Source organism: Anticarsia gemmatalis, chromosome 10 (genome assembly GCF_050436995.1).
Source record: "Anticarsia gemmatalis isolate Benzon Research Colony breed Stoneville strain chromosome 10, ilAntGemm2 primary, whole genome shotgun sequence".
NCBI classification, from domain to species: Eukaryota; Metazoa; Arthropoda; class Insecta; order Lepidoptera; family Erebidae; genus Anticarsia; species Anticarsia gemmatalis.
Genome location: NC_134754.1, coordinates 8452524 through 8473353, shown reverse-complemented (window position 1 = coordinate 8473353; position 20830 = coordinate 8452524). Strand labels below are relative to the sequence as shown.

The 20830-nt window shown below is 38.9% G+C and overlaps 4 protein-coding genes across 4 annotated transcripts; 2 read left to right on the top strand and 2 right to left on the bottom strand.

Annotated features, from left to right (window-relative positions):
• Positions 1–1124: 1124 nt before the first annotated feature.
• On the top strand, positions 1125–2309 carry LOC142976092 (uncharacterized). Its single transcript, XM_076119316.1, has 2 exons — positions 1125–1259; positions 1492–2309. The coding sequence occupies exons 1-2, from the start codon at positions 1248–1250 to the stop codon at positions 2245–2247; spliced, it is 768 nt and encodes a 255-aa protein (XP_075975431.1). The 5' UTR covers positions 1125–1247; the 3' UTR covers positions 2248–2309.
• A 5895-nt stretch (positions 2310–8204) lies between these two features.
• Positions 8205–9250, top strand: LOC142976093 (uncharacterized). The gene is made up of 2 exons (XM_076119318.1): positions 8205–8255; positions 8619–9250. Exons 1-2 carry the CDS (start codon positions 8244–8246, stop codon positions 9150–9152), a joined length of 546 nt encoding a protein of 181 aa, XP_075975433.1. The 5' UTR covers positions 8205–8243; the 3' UTR covers positions 9153–9250.
• A 1593-nt stretch (positions 9251–10843) lies between these two features.
• LOC142976296 (uncharacterized) lies at positions 10844–20825 on the bottom strand. Its single transcript, XM_076119584.1, has 4 exons — positions 20747–20825; positions 19920–20591; positions 11760–11885; positions 10844–11610 (listed from the first exon to the last, which is right to left on the bottom strand). Exons 1-4 carry the CDS (start codon positions 20801–20803, stop codon positions 10936–10938), a joined length of 1530 nt encoding a protein of 509 aa, XP_075975699.1. The 5' UTR covers positions 20804–20825; the 3' UTR covers positions 10844–10935.
• LOC142976012 (uncharacterized) lies at positions 15628–16516 on the bottom strand. The gene is made up of 2 exons (XM_076119197.1): positions 16478–16516; positions 15628–16305 (listed from the first exon to the last, which is right to left on the bottom strand). The coding sequence occupies exons 1-2, from the start codon at positions 16487–16489 to the stop codon at positions 15721–15723; spliced, it is 597 nt and encodes a 198-aa protein (XP_075975312.1). The 5' UTR covers positions 16490–16516; the 3' UTR covers positions 15628–15720.
• Positions 20826–20830: the final 5 nt, after the last annotated feature.

The window sequence follows — 20830 nt, the reverse complement described above, 5'->3', positions numbered from 1 at the left end:
TACACGTTTTAATAAGCAGCTGGCAAATGGCATAGATGTACAAGTTCACGTTCACGGCCAAAACGGCCCTTTGCTTGAAACAAAGTATTTATTGTAATGTCCTCAGTAATAGGTATGGAGTTAATTGTAGCTTAGTTAGTAGCTTAGTAAGAGTGCGTCTCAATGTATTGTCTTGATCCATATAAGGGCCAGTTTCACTGTTCTATTTGTGTCAGAAAACTTTTTAAGAATTAAATAATTTAGAAGTGGTGAAGTCGGGCCTTAATATGCAGTCCAATAAAAGATAAGTCCGTAAAAAGTACCTATACACACTTTTTACAATTTAATGACAAAGTTAACATTAAGTTCAAAGAATTAATCATCATAAATGTTCATGTCCTGGTTCGTAGTACCTAGACCACTTTACGAATGACAAGTTTCTGCCAGTCATCGGAGCTTGCAGCAAAAATATCAATTGGACTTACAATAAACTTAAATTGTATAATTCATTCTCAGTCAAATCTAGACTAAGATGAATTGCCTAGGTTTAAGAAATAAGGAAAATGTACTACTTTATCTTATTCGTTTCAAAACTGGATATGGGGATGTCAAGTATCCTGAAAGCAATATTTCTTAGTGAACTGATGAAAAATACATGAGAGGAGAGGAAACGAAGATTCAATTTAACTAAACGTTCTGTATAATACACAGACCTAACTTATATTTCGTATTTTATTTTTTAAATATAATATTTATGATAAATTTAATATTGTTATTTAGTTCCATTATTTGTTTAGTCATGTTTAATACAATAGATTCCCAGTTTGGGTATTTGCAGTATACATTTATTACTTCTGCAAATACGCAAAATCCTTTGTCTGACAATTATTCTTACGATATAAATCGTTGCCAAAATCGAGGGCACTGCGTAGCTAATACAATAACGAGTACTTAGATTACGCTGACCTTTATAATAATGTAATGAAAAATACATAAGTCAATATTCTAGTTACGATATATCATAGACGAGGACGAACGGCCAGCTTTGCTCAAGGCTGAGACCGCCCTGTGCTTCTGTAAGTGCAAACGAAACAAATGAAATCGAAAGGCTATCTCTGAGTCACAGGCGTAGGTTTACTTACTAGCTCAGTACGCTCGATTACCTTGACAATGAAAGTGAATTGGACAATGTAGACGCGATCTATCCGTATAAAAACCGGAGCACTCCTTGACGAAATTATTCAGTTGCCAACAATTGCAGCATAAACATGTACGCCAAGGTGTGTTACAATTAGATTTATTACTTACTTCTAACTTATGAATAATAATTTATAATAACTAGAGCCATTTCTAAAATAGTGCAGTGAAGAAAAAGAAAATCTGAAGCTTACAAATATCTATTTCTGACATTTAGATACTCAATCCACTTTAAACAGTGTCTGCCAGGAAGTGCAACTTATTTACCTTACATATTTTACAAGGCAATTAAAATATCAATTTGTTTATTTTCAGTTGATCGTTGCTCTGTGCGCCGTGGGTTTGGCCCGCGCTGGTGGCCTTTATGGCGCTGCTCCTCTTGCGTACAGCGCGGTCGCCGCTCCCGCCGTAGTGACCAAGACCATCACTCCCGCGGTCTCCTCCATCTCTTCCTACTCCACCCACCAGGCTCACGCTAGCCCCGTCCACACCTACGCCGCTGCTCCCGCTGTTGCCGCGTACGCCGCTCCCGCCGTCGCCACCTACGCTGCTGCCCCCGCCGTCGCCACCTACGCCGCTGCTCCCGCTGTCGTCACCAAGACCATCAGCCCCGCTGTGAGCTCCATCTCCTCTTACTCCACCCACACCGCGCACGGCTCTCCCGCTGTCGCCACCTACGCCGCCGCCCCCATTGTGGCTAAGGCCGCCTACGCCGCTCCCGCGTACGCCGCATATGCTGCTCCCGCCGCATACGCCGCTCCCGCCGTTGCCGTGACCAAGACCATCGCTCCCGCTGTGTCCTCCGTGTCTTCCTACTCCACCCACACCGCTCACGGTGCCGCGTACGCCGCTCCCGCTGTTGCCGCGTACTCCGCCCCCGCTGTGGCTGCGTACTCCGCTCCCTTGGTGGCTAAGACCTACGCCGCTGCCCCCGTCGCCCACTACGCCGCGGCTCCCGTCGCCACCTACGCCGCCGCTGCCCCCATCCTCAAGTCAGCTGTCGCGTACTCTGCTGCCCCCGCTGTCTCCCACATCGCATACAGCGGTCATGGCGCTAACTACGGTTGGTAAACTGAATCAAATTGTTTCTGTAAATAGACAATATAAAAATTAAACGACTCGCCATAACTTAATCTGTTTGTTTTAATTATTTCCTGTCGCGTAATAAGGTTATTACTTTCGACCTTTACAAAATATGTTTATTATTTATGTTGATTGGTGAATGAAAAAGTAGTATGTACCAGTTAACTATTTAAAATGTTAGCATTCCACCAACATCTATCTGCTTAAGCATTTTAAACTCAGTATTTCGAGAATCAAAACCATTATGCTTATATGTAACAAAATATGTTTATAAATAATGTTTATCAGGTACTATATAGAAGTAGCACTATTACTTTTGTTATACGTTTTTTTCATATTGAAATCACTTAAAACTACATCAATATTAATATAACATGGCTTACATACTTGAAAATGCACAAAATGATCAATAAAGCGATAGCAATACAATATTTGGTCAAAAAGCTCGTTAAAATAAAACTGGTAGGCGGTGCAGCAAAAAATAATATCAATAACATATCTCATATTATTATTAATCGTGCAAAAGTGCAACAGCATTTTAACACGCAATTATTTTGCTACGTGTTTATTTCTAGGAAAAAATGACGTGTAAATATTACAAGAAACATAAAATTGTGAAATAGACTAGCTTTACAATCTGGTATAATTAAATATTTACTTGTAAAAGAACTTGTTAAATATAGCTTGTTCGTATTACTGGAGCACTTTTTCAAACTTATTGCGAAGATCAATCAGTCTGGCCACTTGCTCAGCTAAATGGGTAAGATACTCGCGGGTATTGAAGGATTCTAAATTAAAATACTGTCATCAGTCATACTGTTCAGTTCGAATCGGTGCCGGAGGAATCAAAACCTAGTAGCCCCGATTTAATAAGTATTCAATCCTTTTCAAACAAACATAATTTTGTTTCTCTCATTAATATAAATAATTACAAATTGAGAAGTCACAGTATCATGATCAAATTCAAATTTATGAGTATCAAAGAGCGGTTACGTAACAAAAATAATTCAACTACTATAATATGTACTTCTACATCGTCGAATGTACTGAATTAAAAGCAATTATAATGTAAATAATTAAAATTAAAAATACAATCCGTCTTTAGATCAATAAATAGAATCACACTAGACAGTCGATATCAAGTCTGAATAATATCAAATCAAGAATATCTTAGCAGCTTAATGTTGCGTAAACTTACGACCTCAGTCATACAAGTCAGTTTATTAAATGAAAAACACTTTATAATAATAATTTTACGGATCATATTGTTATAGATACCACTACCTCTACCACTGTACTGCATTGCATTACATCAGTTGCATTGATGCTCGTTCATAAAATCTAAATGAATTTAGTTTGTTATTTTAAAAGATCTTAATTCTAATACCGGCGTAAGTCTGTTAGTCTGTAATCACTTACATCCAAAGTGATAGCTTTGATGAATGAACCTTAAATTGATAGTGTCTGCTACTCTTCATTTCAAATTAAATCGATACCTGTTTTCTAGATTACATGCAGATTTACTCATTATTTTAACGTTAGAACTAGTTTCTGCTCGCGGTTTCGCGTGGATGTTATAATAAAATCGTTCACAAAACTTCCGCATCTCCTGTCGATAAGACGTTTTAATAGAGCTTTTATAGGTAGGTACATAGGTACAGAAGTAACGCAAGAGTAGGTGTGAAATTGCGTCCTCGTTGTTACAACAATATTTTTTATTTAGCAAACGGACTGAGCTGGTAGGCCTGCACATTCCGTTTATTATAAAAAAAATGTATGATAATATGTATTAAGCTAATGCAAACTAAGTCATCTGACCACAACAAACTTATGCATTCAATTTCTAGGCGCCTTAATATAAAGCTTAAAAGGTCATTTTCTCAATGTCTAACTGCTATAATTTGAATTGCATAAAACATCTTCTAAGATGATATACCAGTTTCCGAAGATAGTATAAAAGTGAATGCATACGTTAATGAAGTTATTTTGTCATCACACCGGTCGGATTGAGGATGCTCAAAGAGGTATATTTTTGCTCTATTTTTAAACTAAACTAATATAATTATAATCATGTGTTTTTTAATTAATTAATTTTTAATTTACAGGTGGTGGTGCTTTTGTGCGCTGCGAGCATTACGCTCGCAAGCCACGTACATCATGGGTCCTCTGTATTTCATAATACGCCTACGGATTCTATATCGATAACTACGCATGCGCCAGCCCTTAATTATGGAAACGTGCAATCATATGACATTCCTCTTGAAGCAAGAATATTGCGAACTCAACATGGACTACATGCGCAGCAACATGTAGTCCAATCGGCTGGAGTACCTTCTAGTAACGCAAACTATGAAGATGTATCGTTTAGCATCACCCCTGCAGCTGTAAATGCTCTATCTGCAGTTGATGTTCCAGAAAAGAAAGTGACTGTTGAAACACATCAACATGTGATCGCTCATCCTCCGAAGGTTGCCCAAGTGGTTAGTCATTCGGTGCCAGTAGCACAGCCTGTCTTCCATCACGTCCACACAGCTGAGCCGGTACATCATCACGTGCAAACCGTTGTTAACCGTCCTGCAGTGCAGTATGTATCTGCCCCAGTTCAGCCTGCAATTCAGGTTGCGTCAAACACATACCATGAAACAGTGACCGCTCACCCACCTTCAGCTGCTTACGTAACTTCTACATTGGCACCACAAGTTGTGCACAACGTCCAAACAGTTAAACATCAACCCGTTGTGCATCATGTCCCTGCTCCAATTGTCCACCGTCCTATTGTACAGCATGTAGCTGCTCCAATTGCTGTACCCGTAGCAGAGAAGAAAGTTACGATTGAGGCCCATCAATCAGTGACCGCACATCCTCCGACTGCGACGTACGTCACTCAGGCTCCTATAGTAGTACATCCAGTACAGCACCAAGTACAAACTGTAGTGAATCGTCCTGCCGTTCAATATGTTTCTGCTCCTATTCCACACGCGAGTTCTCTCCAATACGCTTCACATTCTCACGAAACCGTCACTGCGCACCCTCCTTCCGCTGCTTACGTAACTTCCACAGTTGCACCACTCCCTGTTCAACACGTACAAGAAGTGGTACGTCCTGCTGTTCACGTAGTCAGCCATGCAAAGCCTCAAGTCTTTGTAAAGCCTATTGTAGTCGCACCCGAGAAAACTGTAACTATTGAATCTCATCAATCTGTTACTGCTCATCCACCTACTTCTACTGTGACTCCCATTCACCATGTTGAGACAGTGGTAAAGCCACCATCCGTCCAGTATGTCTCTGCACCAGTTTCGTTTGGCACCGCTGTTACTGCCCACGAGACGTCATCGGTGACTCATCACGGATCGTCCCATGTTCACTACGCTTCAGCCCCACACGCAGTTAAGCCAATTCCTGTTCCCGTTACTTTCAGTGCATTCTCTGCTGAAGAAGCTCCGCAGTTCGTCACAGTCAACAAACTCATTCAACCAGCTCCGGCTGTAGTTGCTTTTCCTACTCCTATCGTGGCACAACAGCCTATTCCAGTACCAGTGATATATCCAAAGAGCCAAGCTTTTGTTGAATATAATCACAAGGAGTCTACTCCTGTAGTGTACACTAAGTCCATCGTGGAAAAGGACCATGCGTCTGCAGATTTGGTGGCTACTCACGTAAGTCCAGGATACGCTGGTTATTCTAGAGCCGTTGTTTACTCTCCCGCGTCACAGGTTTCTCGAGTGAGTTTCAATGGTTTGGGCGTTAGTTACGGATGGTAAACATAATAGACTGCTTGTTTGTAAATTTATATACTTTAAAAACTAGTTTGTTGTAAATAAACATGTTATATTTGTTATTGAAATTTGTTTTATTATATCCTATCTGGGGGCACGGAAGTGCCCCCGCAAGTCGAGCAAAAAAAAAGCGGCACGGCCGTAACATCCTTTTCTCGAAGCAATTCGGGCTATTTTTGACACCCCTGTAATTTGGTTGTGGATAAAACAAGAAGCCTGGATTTTCAGCAACTAATCAGTCATTGTATAAACACGGTATATTTAAAATTTCAGTCAATTTGAACCAGTAGTTTAAGAATGACAACTTGTTAAAATTTTGAATTTTGTCACTCACTGATTCACTGACTCACTGACTCACCGATCATCAAAAGTCTAAGGTACTTCTAGCAGACTTAGAAGCTTAAAATTTAGAATACAAATAGGGTTTAGTGTCTTAATCATGGGAAAAATTTAATATTTTCTAATTTCGGTCTAGTTTTCTAAATACACCAACTGCAACAATAACTTTGTAATCCCATATAAATGTATAAGATTACAAGGTTACATTTGCAGTTAATGAATTATTATTACTGTAGAAAATAAAATAAATAGGTGTAAATAGGTACCTACTATTTGAGACATAACGGGAGGTGGTAAAGGGTGGGTAAGGGTGTTTAGCCCATGAAACTGAACAACATTCCATAAGAAAATATGTTGAATTATGAAAAAAAAACGTCTTTCCATACAAATTGGACTTATGTTCGCTCTACAAAAAGAAGTGAGATGCCATCAAAAACATTCTGTAAAAACCTCAAGTCTCGCCGTAAAAAGTTGTGAGATCTATATAATACCAAGTCGATTAATCTATTTAGTCTCTACTTAAAGGACCTTCTGTCTTAAGTTATTACGTATGTTATTATCATGCCAATTTTAAAAAAATACCTTTAAAATAAATAGATCGACTTGGTCATCGCAAGAAAACACAAATTCGCCATTATTAACATTTCAGGAGCATTAACTTCTTGTCGTGCTGTGTAGTGTGATACATACTAATAATCAAATCATGCGATGGCCAGGTCGGTCTATTTGTTTTAAAGGTATTTTTTTAAAATTGGCATGATAATAAAATACGTTATAACTTAAGACAGAAGGTCCTTTAAGTAGAGACTAGATAGATTAATCGACTTGGTATTATATAGATCTCACAACTTTTTACGGCGAGACTTGAGGTTTTTACAGAATGTTTTTGATGGCTTATTTATCCATGCACTATTCATAATAATAGTAACATAACGTAGTGGTCAGAATTATGCACTGATACGTAAATCATATTATGCAATAAATTTTGGCACACTAGTTTCCCAATATCGATCAAAAACCTTGGCCATTTCTCAAAATAAATATAAAACAGATCTCAAGATCGTTTTATTAAATTCTAGATGAAATTATCTTCAAATATTTTTTTTTTTTGCATATTTTTGTGAAATAAAAGACTATTCATCATAATGCATTTAATTACTTTGAAGATAGTAGGCATTTTATTGAATTAAAATGTCTGACAATTACGTATGAATACTGGTTATTTATACATTCTTTATATAGCCTTTTGATCTAAATGTGAAGCCGAATTAAATGTCATTGACAAAATAAATGTAAAATTTTTGACAAGAATTCAGAACGCCTGCTATATTGGTAATTATGTATGTCACAACTTTAATATGAGTTTATAACTAGGCTAGACCAATTTTTAAGGACCTGAAACTTTTTTGGAATTGGTTCAATATAATATGAATAGCATAAGTAATTTATCGACATATGTAGGTAAATTACTTATAAGTCCGAATATAAGAACTTCAACCTACAAATAAACAATATCTAACGTTGGTTACGTTTCATACAGGATCTATGAGCATAACCATACATTAAAAAATATGGATTCACTACCATCTACTTACTACTAGTAGATATTCCACAATAGCTAATAATCACGAGCCAAATAATTTCTTAATTTCATATGTAATTCTGAAGTTTTTTAACGTGAACTCAGAAGGCAGCCTTGTATACAATTTTTCAGTTTGCTTTACATTTACGCATGGTCACTTTCGACGGAACAAAGCAGTTTTACGCGAAGAATTATGATTCAATGCTAAATACCACTTCGTTAACTAGTATATAAGCTACGGTAAGTGCCCCAAAAATTATTACACGACAATTACTCGTATTAACAACATGTATTCCAAGGTACAGTGTTTTAATATTAAATGAAATATTTGTTTTTTCGTGGTTGTGGTAAAACGCGGGTTAAAATTGCCAGTGAAAGTGAATAAAGACTCGTTATTCTAAAAGCAGTTTGACATTAGCCTAGTGATTAAAACTCGAATCAAATTAAAATTACTATTTATTTTTGTGTGGCTCACGACTATAACTTATTTCGTTTAAATTATTGTTATTTTGATAAAATAAATATTGCAAGAACTAAAATTATAATTTGTACTAAAGATTTCATGAATTTAAAAAAAAATATCATTTCGGTCCCAAGTCACAAATCACTTTAATGTTCTTTAAGAATGAAGGGAATAAATTAAGAACTAAATGTATTTACAGGTAGTGATCTTCATGTGCGCGGCTGGCATCGCCTCCGCCGGCAACCTCCTGCACGCCGCTGCTCCAGTGGCTTACAGCGCACCCATCGCGTACAGCTCCGCGCCCGCCGTCTCCTCCGTGTCCTACTCTTCGCACACCTCGCATGGGCCAGTCGCCGCATACGCCGCCTCTCCCATCATCGCCAAGACCTACGCCGAGCCAGCCCTCGCCACATACGCCGCCGCTCCTGCCCTCACCGGTTACGCCGCGTCACCCTTGTCTTATTCTTCATACGCTCACTCTGCTCCTTTGACTTATGCCGCTGCTGCTCCCATCGTCGCCAAGGCCTACGATACCTCTGCCTACACTTCCTACTCTGCCCCCCTTGTGGCTAAGTCCTATGCCTACGGAGCTCCGGCGTACTCGGCTTACTCCGCTCCCCTCGTGACTAAGTCATACTCCTCGTACGCCGCTCCCGCGGTCGCCACATACGCCGCTGCTCCCGTCCTCAAGTCCGCCGTCTCCTACGGTCTCGGAGCCAACTACGGCTGGTGAAAATATAGTTGTTGATATTTATAACTAGTCAAATAATGACTGTTGGTTTTTTATGTACTTTATGTAAAAATACAAAATAAATACTTTAAAATATTAAACTTGGTAATTTATCTTTATACATACCCTTATTTCCAAATATTTATTATAGTGTCTGAAATCAAGCTGGATATATTAAAATACGTATTACTATGCAGCTTGTAATTGTGCTTGTAACCAAACATTTATTTTAAAATATTACTTTATGTAGAATTTCAGACTCACATGAAGAGAAACTCAAAAGAAATTTACACTACCTTTTACGTTACGCTTTAAACCGTCATACTTTCAAATAAAGATCGATGTCTTAAAACCTTATGTATTGAATGTGCAATCTTTTATTATTAATTTGATACCTTAATAATTTGTATTAAATTGCTCTGGTTATTGAAAAACGCAAACTGACATACATAATATAACAAACTAACGAAAACTTAACAAGAAAACAATGGTATTCCGTTATATTATTTAGTAAAGGACATCTATTTTAGTGCCAGTACTTAGCGAAGTTCTGGTAAGTATTAGCGCATTGGAATTGCATGAAGCATGGCCATGGTTATAGGTGCTTCCAAACCCATTGAACACAAATAGCTGCCATCGGAAGCAAATAGAACTTAGACACAGTGCAGACCGCCTCTGTTTACTTATGTACCAATTCGGTGATCGAAGAACTTTCTCATTTGCACTTCTTTCAAAGAGGACTTAAAATCTCTCACTAAGGTAATATCTGTTCAAGTATATCGCTATCAATACATGAAACAGCTTTCTACGCCACTACTAGGAACAATATCGAGAACAAAAACAAACGCGCTTATTGTAAAAATAATTTGATTACAAAAATATTAACTTGCTTGTTTATCAATTTTGGCAAATATCTGTCGGCAAAAATGTTGTTATTTTTACTTGTTAAATAATAAGCATGTTTAATAAAATATTGACAACAGGAAATTTACTTCTAAAGACAAAAAATAAGCTACCATCATCACTTTGAACTTTCTTTAACCTTCGGTAAGGTGTAAAAAACCTCTCGTTTCCGCAATTAATAAATTGATTATTGATTACAAAATAGGTAATAGTGTAGAAAATAAACAAAGAATCAATGAACAACATTAACACCATAAGTGGCAAAAACTCAATTCCAACTGCAATTTTTGATTGTAGCTCATTTACGTCCGTATTACATTTCTGTTTCTTATAATCGTTGGCAACATTGTAGCGATGATGACTGTATGTAGGTTAGTCTCTAACTTTATGAACTTCCTTTAGCCTTTGCATGTAAGTACGAACACACAAGTGTCCTTTTAAATGTTTGTCATGAAACCAGTTTTATTGACAGTTGCAAAATTGCAGCGTAATTATTACGTAGATTTTGTGTCATTTAAGAAAAGTAGTGTTATACCTACACAGGTATCATTATTTTTGTGATGTTACTGTTAATAAACAGAATTAGTACTTAGAACTACACGTTTATGATATTTGAACTCAATTATTTTATTTGATGAACTAAAAAGTGCTTTTGGAGTAGGATCGATAGTTGACTTAATCTGTTCGTGGAAACATATTTATACTATTGTAGAAGAGAAGTCCATAATATAGTATTCACGACTTCTCAAAGGGTTATATCTATTCCCTACCAAGAATAAAAAGACAACAAATATTTTTTATAAGTTTTATTTTGTACTTTTTCCGAATACACGAACATATTCAGTCGTTGTGTGACTAGTAATAAATATCAACAATCATGTGTTTACCAGCCGTAGTTGGCTCCGAGACCGGCGTATGTGACGTGAGAGACGGCGGGAGCGGCGGAGTAAGTGACGGCAGACTTGAGGACGGGAGCAGCGGCGTATGTGGTGACCGCGGGAGCGGCGTACGAGGAGTACGACTTAGTCACGAGGGGAGCGGAGTAAGAAGTGTAGGCGGGGGCAGCAGCGTAGGTCTTGGCGACGATGGGAGCGGCCGCGGCGTAGGTCAAGGGAGCGGAGTGAGCGATGGAAGAGTAAGACACGGCGGGAGTGATGGTCTTGGCGATCACTGGGGACGCGGCGTAGGTGGCGACAGCGGGGGCGGCGTAGGTCTTAGCGTAAGTCACGGGAGCCGCGTGAGAGATGGAAGAGTAAGATACAGCGGGAGCGATGGACTTGGTGATCACGGGGGCAGCGGCGTAGGTGGTAAGAGCGGGAGCGGCGTAGGTCTTGGTAACCACGGGAGCGGCGGCGTATGTGGTGAGAGCAGGCGCGGCGTAGGTCTTGGCGATGACGGGAGAGGCGGAGTATCCGTGCGCGGTGTGCGAGGAGTAGGACACGGAGGAGACGGCGGGCGCGGAGCTGTACGCGATGGGTGCGCTGTATGCCACTGGAGCAGCGGCGTGCAGGAGGTTGCCGGCGGAGGCGATGCCAGCCGCGCACATGAAGATCACTACCTGAAATATTACAACATTCTAAATGATTTTTTGTACTCACTTTTCTTCACTTAAACTTATATGTCCTTTACTTTGGAGTGAAAACTTTATTTAACACACAGTCGCCCTCACTGAGCTTTATTTATATGAATATTCAGATCTCGTCGTACCTTGGAGAACATGTTGATAAGTCGAATGATTATCGTGTAATAATATTCGGAGCACTTGCTGTCGCTTTTATATTGTGCCTGCGAACTGGTAATAGCATTGAAGCTGAGTTCGTCGCCTAGAGCTGTTTTGTTCCGTCGGCCCAAAACCGGTCAAGTGCAAATGTGACTCACACGAGGTGTGTAAAATAACAGTAGTAGTTGTAATGTAGGTACAAGATACATTTATTATGCTAATCAAGAATTACATTAGTATCAATGCGTGATTATTTTTTTCACATCTTGCCTGTTTTAAGCAGCTGGGTACTATTTAACAATCCTAGTAGTAGAGTTGTATCAAATACGCCCACATTAAACAGTTTGAAAAGAACAATGGCAAAATCTCATACATCATAATCACTCATTTTAAAATGTTGCGTCTTCAAATAAAACAAATGTTATAATATGCAGCATTAATTCCCGACTCTAAATATATAAATATGTTCATTAGGCGCACCGGAGATCCTGAGTAATTTGAGTTTATATTTTTATAGGTTATGTCATCATCACTTCATTAAAATGTTATAATTGACCGTTAGCTGTCAATTACACCCTGTATTACTATCGTCATCGTAGTGAAGTTGACTGCCTTAACCTTTCGAGCAGGTATAGCCCCAAAACTAATATGTACCCAGAGATTTCCGTATGGTAACCTCTGGGTCTTATGTCTACATTTCCAATTCTTTGCGTTAATAAAGAGATAAAGAGCCGATAGCTGCTGATAAACCATTTGTAGCCAACTTCACTCCGGCATATTTTAATTGAGTCATTGTTCCTACAACTAGACTGTTATATTATAAAACAAACTGTTTTATGGGGTATTTAAGTTATTAGATAGTATAAATCAGCTTGGTTGTAACAACAAAGGTAAATAAAAAATGAAAAGGTTATACATTATTTATTTCTTTCATACACAATGACATCTCTGATTATCATTTCATTTTAAAATTCAGTTGGTACATTATCTTGATGCCTGGGCTATCCTAAGTACCAGACTAAAGTCAGCACAGCAGCCTATTGTACGAGTATGTCTATCCACCGGACAACCTATTTTCGTGAGATATGTTATTGGATAAACCCAGCTAATCAGCAATGTGGCAACTCTTGTATTTTGTTCTAAAGCAGGGTATCAGCGGAAGCTATTCTATGTTACAATTCACGCACAGAATTCTTGTCAGTCTGACACGACTTCCCATACTTGAAGAAGTATTATACTAGTTCACAAAATCCAAAAAGCAAGGGAAACGTCCATGATGAATCAGTAGAAGTCATGTAGATGCAATCCAAATCGAAATTCGTTAGAGATGATGCAGGGTTGACAAATAGAGCAGAAATCCTCAGTAAGTCAGAGTTGTTTGAAAATAGGTACGAAAAAGCAATAGTAATCGAAAAACACAACAACACGTCAATGCCGAAAATCACCAAACGTCAACGACAAACAATCAAATCGAACCGAAGTAGACAATATATAGTTGCCATACTTTAAAAAGATAATACTACTAAAATATTATCTCTGTTGACTGTAAATATATCTTTGTATGAGCAAAATAAATGAGAAGTTTTCAGTTTATTAGTAACTGTTTTTAATAATTTGTCATAACAATATATTTCACGTTGAAGACTATTTAGTTATTTAAACAATTAAATAGACAAAGACAACATAAATCTACTTAATAAACAACAAAGTACCTAATGGCAACATTTTTAATCTAAAGGAAATGGAGAATCATTCTTAGATAGTCAATTTTTTACTTTTTGTTTAATCTATTAAATGTCGCTTTCAGAGGTAAAAATGATATTCCTGAAATTCATACGATAATTAATAAAGTACATTGGTAATATTGAGATTCGAAGACGCTCAAAAAATATAAGTGATTTTTTTGCCATTGTTCTTTAGACTCATGGTGTAGTATTGAGAATATTATAATGGAAATTATAAAAATCAACCGTTCTTTGACCGAATCGGGAATGGAGACGAAGTAAATGTGGTCAACAGACTTCCTATTCCTTATTCTTGATATTTGTTGTTGAATTAAATTTTAACGCATAGAACACGTTTCTAGTAATTTTAAGACCATCGATGTTATGAAGGCTGTAACTTCGTGTGTGTCGTTTAATTGAACTAGCTTGTTACGTATGATAACTTACTATCAGAGGTTAAGTAAGAGTAGTAAAACGAACTGAATACGCTTACCACATTGCGAAAGGCCTATGATGTTCAATGATTTAATTTCTTTGTAATTCCAGAACTCTGTGATCTACTAAATCACTAAACGTTGAATAAAATTGGATACAAACATAGATTATTTTGAATTTTCATTAGTTTTCATCTTTTCTACTTACATTCTTTCAAGTTCACACAGAGCTTGACAAATTAAGCCAGGTAATACATAGTATGCATACAAAAACGATTAAGAACATAGACGGACAATATCAGAAAATAGGCAAGGCATGTCTGATGCCTGTATAAGATCGACACAGGATTGGAGAACGCGGCATAGCGAAAAGGATGACTTTACTCTAAATCTGTAAATGATGTAGATAATGATGACACAAAAAACATATTGAAAGGCATTCTGTATGTCTGCTTACTAATATTTCCAAGTTTGATAAACGGTATTATAATCTCGAAATAGTACTACCTACTAAATATCTTATTGGTTTCTTTAACTGAGGATTTTTATCAGAGAAGAATTTCGGTTTATCGCAATGCCTTAATGACTCAGCATTCGGACCTTTGTATTGCATTTTTTATGGTTATAGTGACATGTCTGTATTACTATAAACGTTAAAGCTCGTGGGTTAGGGACATTGGACATTCATTCTTTCGTATAAATATACCAACAGCTTTTCCATAAAACTGTGCTATGCCAGCTATTTAGAAACCAAAATAGCAATTTATATATATGTTACTGTAAAAGCCCGAACAGTGGTAAATCCTAAGATTTTCCGGTCAAACCTAAGATTTACCAACTCTCAATGGTAAAAGTCCGAACAATACTATTATTTCGAACTTTTACCTCTATTTACTTGATGATGTCGAGATGTCGCCGGAGCCCCGCTTGGCAGGGCTCCTCCTTCTGGGTGGACTAAAAAAAAATAACCACGTTCCAACCTAACCTACCCATGTCGGTTTGCCCAAAATTCCTTCTTTATAACACGTTATGATATGACTTTATCAACTTTTACCGTGTGATTATGTAAATCCTAAGATCTATCAAGTGAATAATGGTAAAAGTTCGAAATAAAGGAATTGTTCGGACTTTTACCATTGAGAGTTGGTAAATCTTAGGTTATACCGGAAAATCTTAGGATCTACCACAGTTCGGGCTTTTACAGTAACATATACACTATACATTTTTATATTATGCTGGCGTGTATGGTATAACCATGGGATCGTTCATGTTACTGTTTCTTTGCGGCAACCAATCTGGACTAGTATTGGACATGAGTTTGAAACTGTTATCTCGGCAAAAACTACGACACGATTTTGTGTAATAACAGTGTTACGGTGATATAGACCTCATATCTTATAAACGAGACCTTTTTGTGAACTGCGTTCTAGATACATATGTGAGTTTACAGTTTTCTTTTACGCATCATACGCACGTTTCACACACAATATGTTACATTCTGTAGTCTCTACAAATACAATGTTTCTCTTCTCCATAATATATGTTATTTTTTATGAATTTGCTGTATCTGTATTATCAGGAAGTCAACTATTGTAATTATTTTATGTATGATCAAATAATGAATAATTGAAATAGATAGCAAAATACTCGATCATATTAACATGTACTAAGGAACAATAAAAAAGTATATACCTTCTAAGGTTTTATTTTCGATTTTTCGTTACACACATATTAATTATTTCTACAGGGTCGATTAATGACTAGTTAGAAATTTATCAACAACCAGGTGTTCACCAGCCGTAGTTGGCTCCGAGACCGGCGTATGTGACGTGAGAGACGGCGGGAGCGGCGGAGTAAGTGACGGCAGACTTGAGGACGGGAGCAGCGGCGTATGTGGCGACCGCGGGAGCGGCGTACGAGGAGTATGACTTAGTCACGAGGGGAGCGGAGTAAGAAGTGTAGGCGGGGGCAGCAGCGTAGGTCTTGGTGACGACGGGAGCGGCCGCGGCGTAGGTCAAGGGAGCGGAGTGAGCGATGGAAGAGTAAGACACGGCGGGAGTGATGGTCTTAGCGATCACTGGGGACGCGGCGTAGGTGGCGACGGCAGGGGCAGCGGCGTAAGTGGTAAGGGCGGGAGCGGCGTAGGTCTTGGCGATGACGGGAGAAGCCGCATATGTGGTGAGAGCAGGGGCAGCGTAGGTCTTGGCGATGACGGGAGAGGCGGCGTATCCGTGCGCGGTGTGCGAGGAGTAGGACACGGAGGAGACGGCGGGCGCGGAGCTGTACGCGATGGGCGCGCTGTAAGCCACTGGAGCAGCGGCGTGCAGGAGGTTGCCGGCGGAGGCGATGCCAGCCGCGCACATGAAGATCACTACCTGTAATTAAATTACACGAATTATTTAATGCTGATTTTCTTGAAGGAAAAGATTATCACACTATAAGGGAAATAAACACACAATTGTGCGTTGTTCGCAGTAAAGAGACAAACAGTCGCCGGTAAAACAATTAAGATCGATATTATCTGATAAATAACACATTGCTCCGTACCGTGGTGTACATGTTTGTGTTTGAGTGGTTGATGTGTGTAATAATTTTTTTGAGCACATGCCTTCGCTTTTATATCTGTGCTTGCGAACTGGTATTAACATTGAATCTCTGAATGATATCGCCCAAAGCGGTTTTGTTCCGTAAAGCCATAAACGTTCAAGTGCAAGTTCGACTCACGTGTCATTTTTATTTATTGTAATTATTTGTAACAACTTCACGTGTTTTATTTTACATTGGGGTTTCTTTTGAATTTAATGTAGAGGCAGTTGGTAATCGTTTTATCTATTTTGTAAATGTAGTTCTTTACATAAATAACAACCGGAAGGACATTGAAAAAGTAAACCAAGAACTTCATAATTTACAGTCACATTAGTTGCCATTAAAACCAAGGCTGAAACTTTGAAGTCAATGAGTAGAAACTTGTAAAAGCCTACAGCAATGATTCTAATATAATATATAATAATTGCTATTCCTGCAAGACAAAATGTATGGATGCGAAAGAAGAAAGGACAGTTTATAAGGATTGTTACAAGTGGCGTTCTCTGATCTCTTCCTGCTTGTGGGAATAAGGCGGATGTTATGTATGTATGTTCGTAACAATAGAAACAAGGCTTTTTCATTTACAAGTGCAAACAGTATGAGGGCAAACGGAATAATCGGGTAAGCATTTGTATAAACGTTAATAAAATTACTAAATATTGATTATTATGATATCTTGGTGTTTTTTATGTCTTCGTAGCCTATGCAATCCAACTAGTATTTTACATGGTACTACGGTGTAGAGAGTCGATTGATATTATTTTAAAAGTTTACGATACTTTATTGTTTACCCGACTTTTAAAATCATATAAGACTCATCGTTAGCAATATTATGTGTACAAATTGTCCACTTTTTATATTAATTACTCAACTCTTGTGTCGTGGGGAATTTCACAAACATACAAACAACAGACACAAAGCTCAACCAGACCTGAAAAAAATATTTGTGGATCGCACAAATAGTTGCATTGTGTGGGAATCGAACCCACGACCTCCCAACGCAGTGGTATCGGCGTGGCGACCTAAACCACTGCCTTTATTACATGCCTGTTGTAAAAGTTCAAAAATAATAGTATGCGTATCCGACAGTTCGTTTGGATAGGTGGTTTGTTACTTCTTCACGTAAAAACTATTAAGTATTTAGACATGACACAAACACACCCAAATATTTTTTCGCCTGGATTTAAAGTGGAAGTTGTGAGCAAAAACTAGACTTTATTGAGAATTCACATTAAGCCTATGTAGTTGTCTTTGCTACATTATAGTAATAGTAAATTTGTTAAATTATATTATTATGTAAAAAATTAAACTTAATACTAAGAAATAATCAAGTATCATTTTATACTTATTAATAAATAGGTTACACTTATATTGCTTTGATTCTTTCTAAAGGCAATTTCATTTCAGTTTCCAGGATTTAGTTTCCATTTAGCTTACAAATATTAGGTCGCGGAAAAAGTCTTTTCGCATTATAGTATGTATGAACTTATAATAAAATCTCTTTGGCTTCAAGAATCCCAAATGAGTACACGGTTCATTAGGTTTCTTTCAGTGAGCTTGTGAGGTACCCAAATATCGAGCTTTTTTGTGTAGAGAAAAGATTTTATTACAAGTTCATACATACCTACCATAATGCGAAAATTCAAAAGTTGGTGGTATATAATACTATTTGGATTGTTTTAAACCATTTCACGGAAATATTATAAAACTTGACATTGTAAGACATTAGCATTTTTTGGGGACTTTTGTTTCAACATGGTTGCTTAGCAGTAGGAAAAATACGACATTCGACATAAAGCTGAAACGCGGCCAATCTAAACAAAAAACAATATTTGGATAGACTGCTAAAAACTTAGTGACTTGATTGGGACTCAAAACTTTGTATGAAAAGAACTCATTCATCGACTCATTACATATTTTATGTCTTCATACAACTAACCACAGAGAAGATGTCTTACGTATTGTGTATTTCATATTAATTTGTTATTTTCACGCTGAAACGTGAGCTTTAGGGCTCTTTCAATTTAGACGTTTCGTGTCGTACGGCTGCCGCACGTTAACCGTGCCGCTGGTTATAGCCCGCTGCCGTACCGCTGCGGTACGTTAGCCGTCCGACACCAAACGCCTAAATTGAAAGCGTATCTGACTGCCGTGCGTTTGTATGTTAGTGTTGTGTTATGTTATATTCAATTTCATTTATAAATTCTTCCACGTCTATGGCGATTAACACAGTGCCCCGCATCATGCTGCATATTGCGTGTCGACGCACCTACGCGCGTTCCTGCGGGAGTGCAGATCTGCATCATCGTGCGGGTTTTTTGCGCACTCACGCGCGTAGGTGTGTTTTGTAGATTCACGCACGGCGGCTCTCATTTATTCGCCGTTCTCTGTGGTGGTCGTGCAGTACTGAGCATCACGATAGTCTTGATAAAAATCACGCGCGGCACTGCGGGATTCGGTGTGCCATACCTTGCGTCTCGCCTCGCACCTACGCGCGGGGATGCATGTTTCTCCGCGTGTATGCGCGTGATCCGCATGAACGCGCGTGGATGCATTTTCTGTGTGTTAGACTGTGCGTGTTTTCCATACAAACGGAGATACTTACAAGCAACGTTCGAACACACATTCACGCGCTACGCTGCGTGGTGCGGGACAGTGTGTTAAGCGCCTCCATCCATTTTAAGCAAATAATAAACATGAAAATTCAATGAAATTAGCTGTCACGTTTAGTCACCGCACTATTCAACAGCGAAATGAACACGTGGAGCTTGCGACATTGCCGTCCTGTCGTCGTGCGTTCTCGGTACCGACACCGCACTGTTGCCGCACCGTGCGATTTGTATGAAAACAAATGACCGTCCGTGCACCGTACGACAAACGCACCGTTTCGGCACTGCTGCGGTCCGACACGATACGGCTAAATTGAAAGAGCCATTACATAGGTCAATTACTTTTTTCTTTTTTCTCTTGCACTTTTTTCTCCCTGTATCTGACAATTTTGAATTACCTGTGTATGTTGGGGTCGCCGGAGAGACGATTTTTCTATATTTAATAGGTAATGATATGATATAATGATATTTTTCATCTACTTTCTAAATCCTTTATATACTATCTCCTTTGACAACAGACGCTTATTTAAGTTGTTTATTATTATATCGAATATTCAGTTGATTGATAATTAATTAGTGCTAATGATGCAACCCTTCATAATTATATGGTGCAGTTAGTACTGAACTTTACCTGTGCTATTATAATATTATTTGTCAGGTAACATAGTTAACATTTAGTTAAAATAAAAGAGATAAATATATTTGAGGTTTTTAATTCGTTGTCGAATAATTTATTTTATCATTATTTACAGTTGATTATTATCTAGTAATAAATATCAACAATCATGTGTTCACCAGCCGTAGTTGGCTCCGAGACCGGCGTATGTGACGTGAGAGACGGCGGGAGCGGCGGAGTAAGTGACGGCAGACTTGAGAACGGGAGCAGCGGCGTATGTGGCGACCGCGGGAGCGGCGTACGAGGAGTACGACTTAGTCACGAGGGGAGCGGAGTAAGAAGTGTAGGCGGGGGCAGCAGCGTAGGTCTTGGTGACGACGGGAGCGGCCGCGGCGTAGGTCAAGGGAGCGGAGTGAGCGATGGAAGAGTAAGACACGGCGGGAGTGATGGTCTTGGCGATCACTGGGGACGCAGCGTAGGTGGCGACGGCGGGGGCGGCGTAGCTCTTAGCGTAAGTCACGGGAGCCGCGTGAGAGATGGAGGAGTAAGATACAGCGGGAGCGATGGACTTGGTGATCACGGGGGCAGCGGCGTAGGTGGTAAGAGCGGGAGCGGCGTAGGTCTTGGCAACCACGGGAGCGGCGGCGTATGTGGTGAGAGCAGGCGCGGCGTAGGTCTTGGCGATGACGGGAGAGGCGGAGTATCCGTGAGCGGTGTGCGAGGAGTAGGACACGGAGGAGACGGCGGGCGCGGAGCTGTACGCGATGGGTGCGCTGTATGCCACTGGAGCAGCGGCGTGCAGGAGGTTGCCGGCGGAGGCGATGCCAGCCGCGCACAGAAGAACTACGATCTGGAATAAATTCACCATGTTTTGAAAAAATCCACACTTTCACACAATTTCACACAGTTCAATTTAAAAAAAAAACAGATTATCGTTGAAGAATAAAAACTCGTAATTTAATCATTTGAATAAATCACTTAAATTAATATAAGACTGCTCCGTACCTTGGAGTACATGTTTGTGTTTGAGTGGTTGATAAGTGTATAATTTTTTGAACACATGCCTCCGCTTTTATATGAGTGCTTGCA

What these genes read in the sequence shown, in the direction of transcription:
- LOC142976296 (XM_076119584.1), bottom strand. Translation starts at nt 20,803, where the DNA reads ATGTGTTCAAAAAATTATACACTTATCAACCACTCAAACACAAACATG. An exon ending in ACACAAACATGTACTCCAAG is followed by an intron (nt 20,592 to 20,746) that starts GTACGGAGCAGT and finishes AATTTATTCCAG; the next exon opens with ATCGTAGTTCTTCTGTGCGC. An exon ending in TCGGAGCCAACTACGGCTGG is followed by an intron (nt 11,886 to 19,919) that starts TGAACACATGAT and finishes CGACGGAACAAA; the next exon opens with ACAGCTCTAGGCGACGAACT.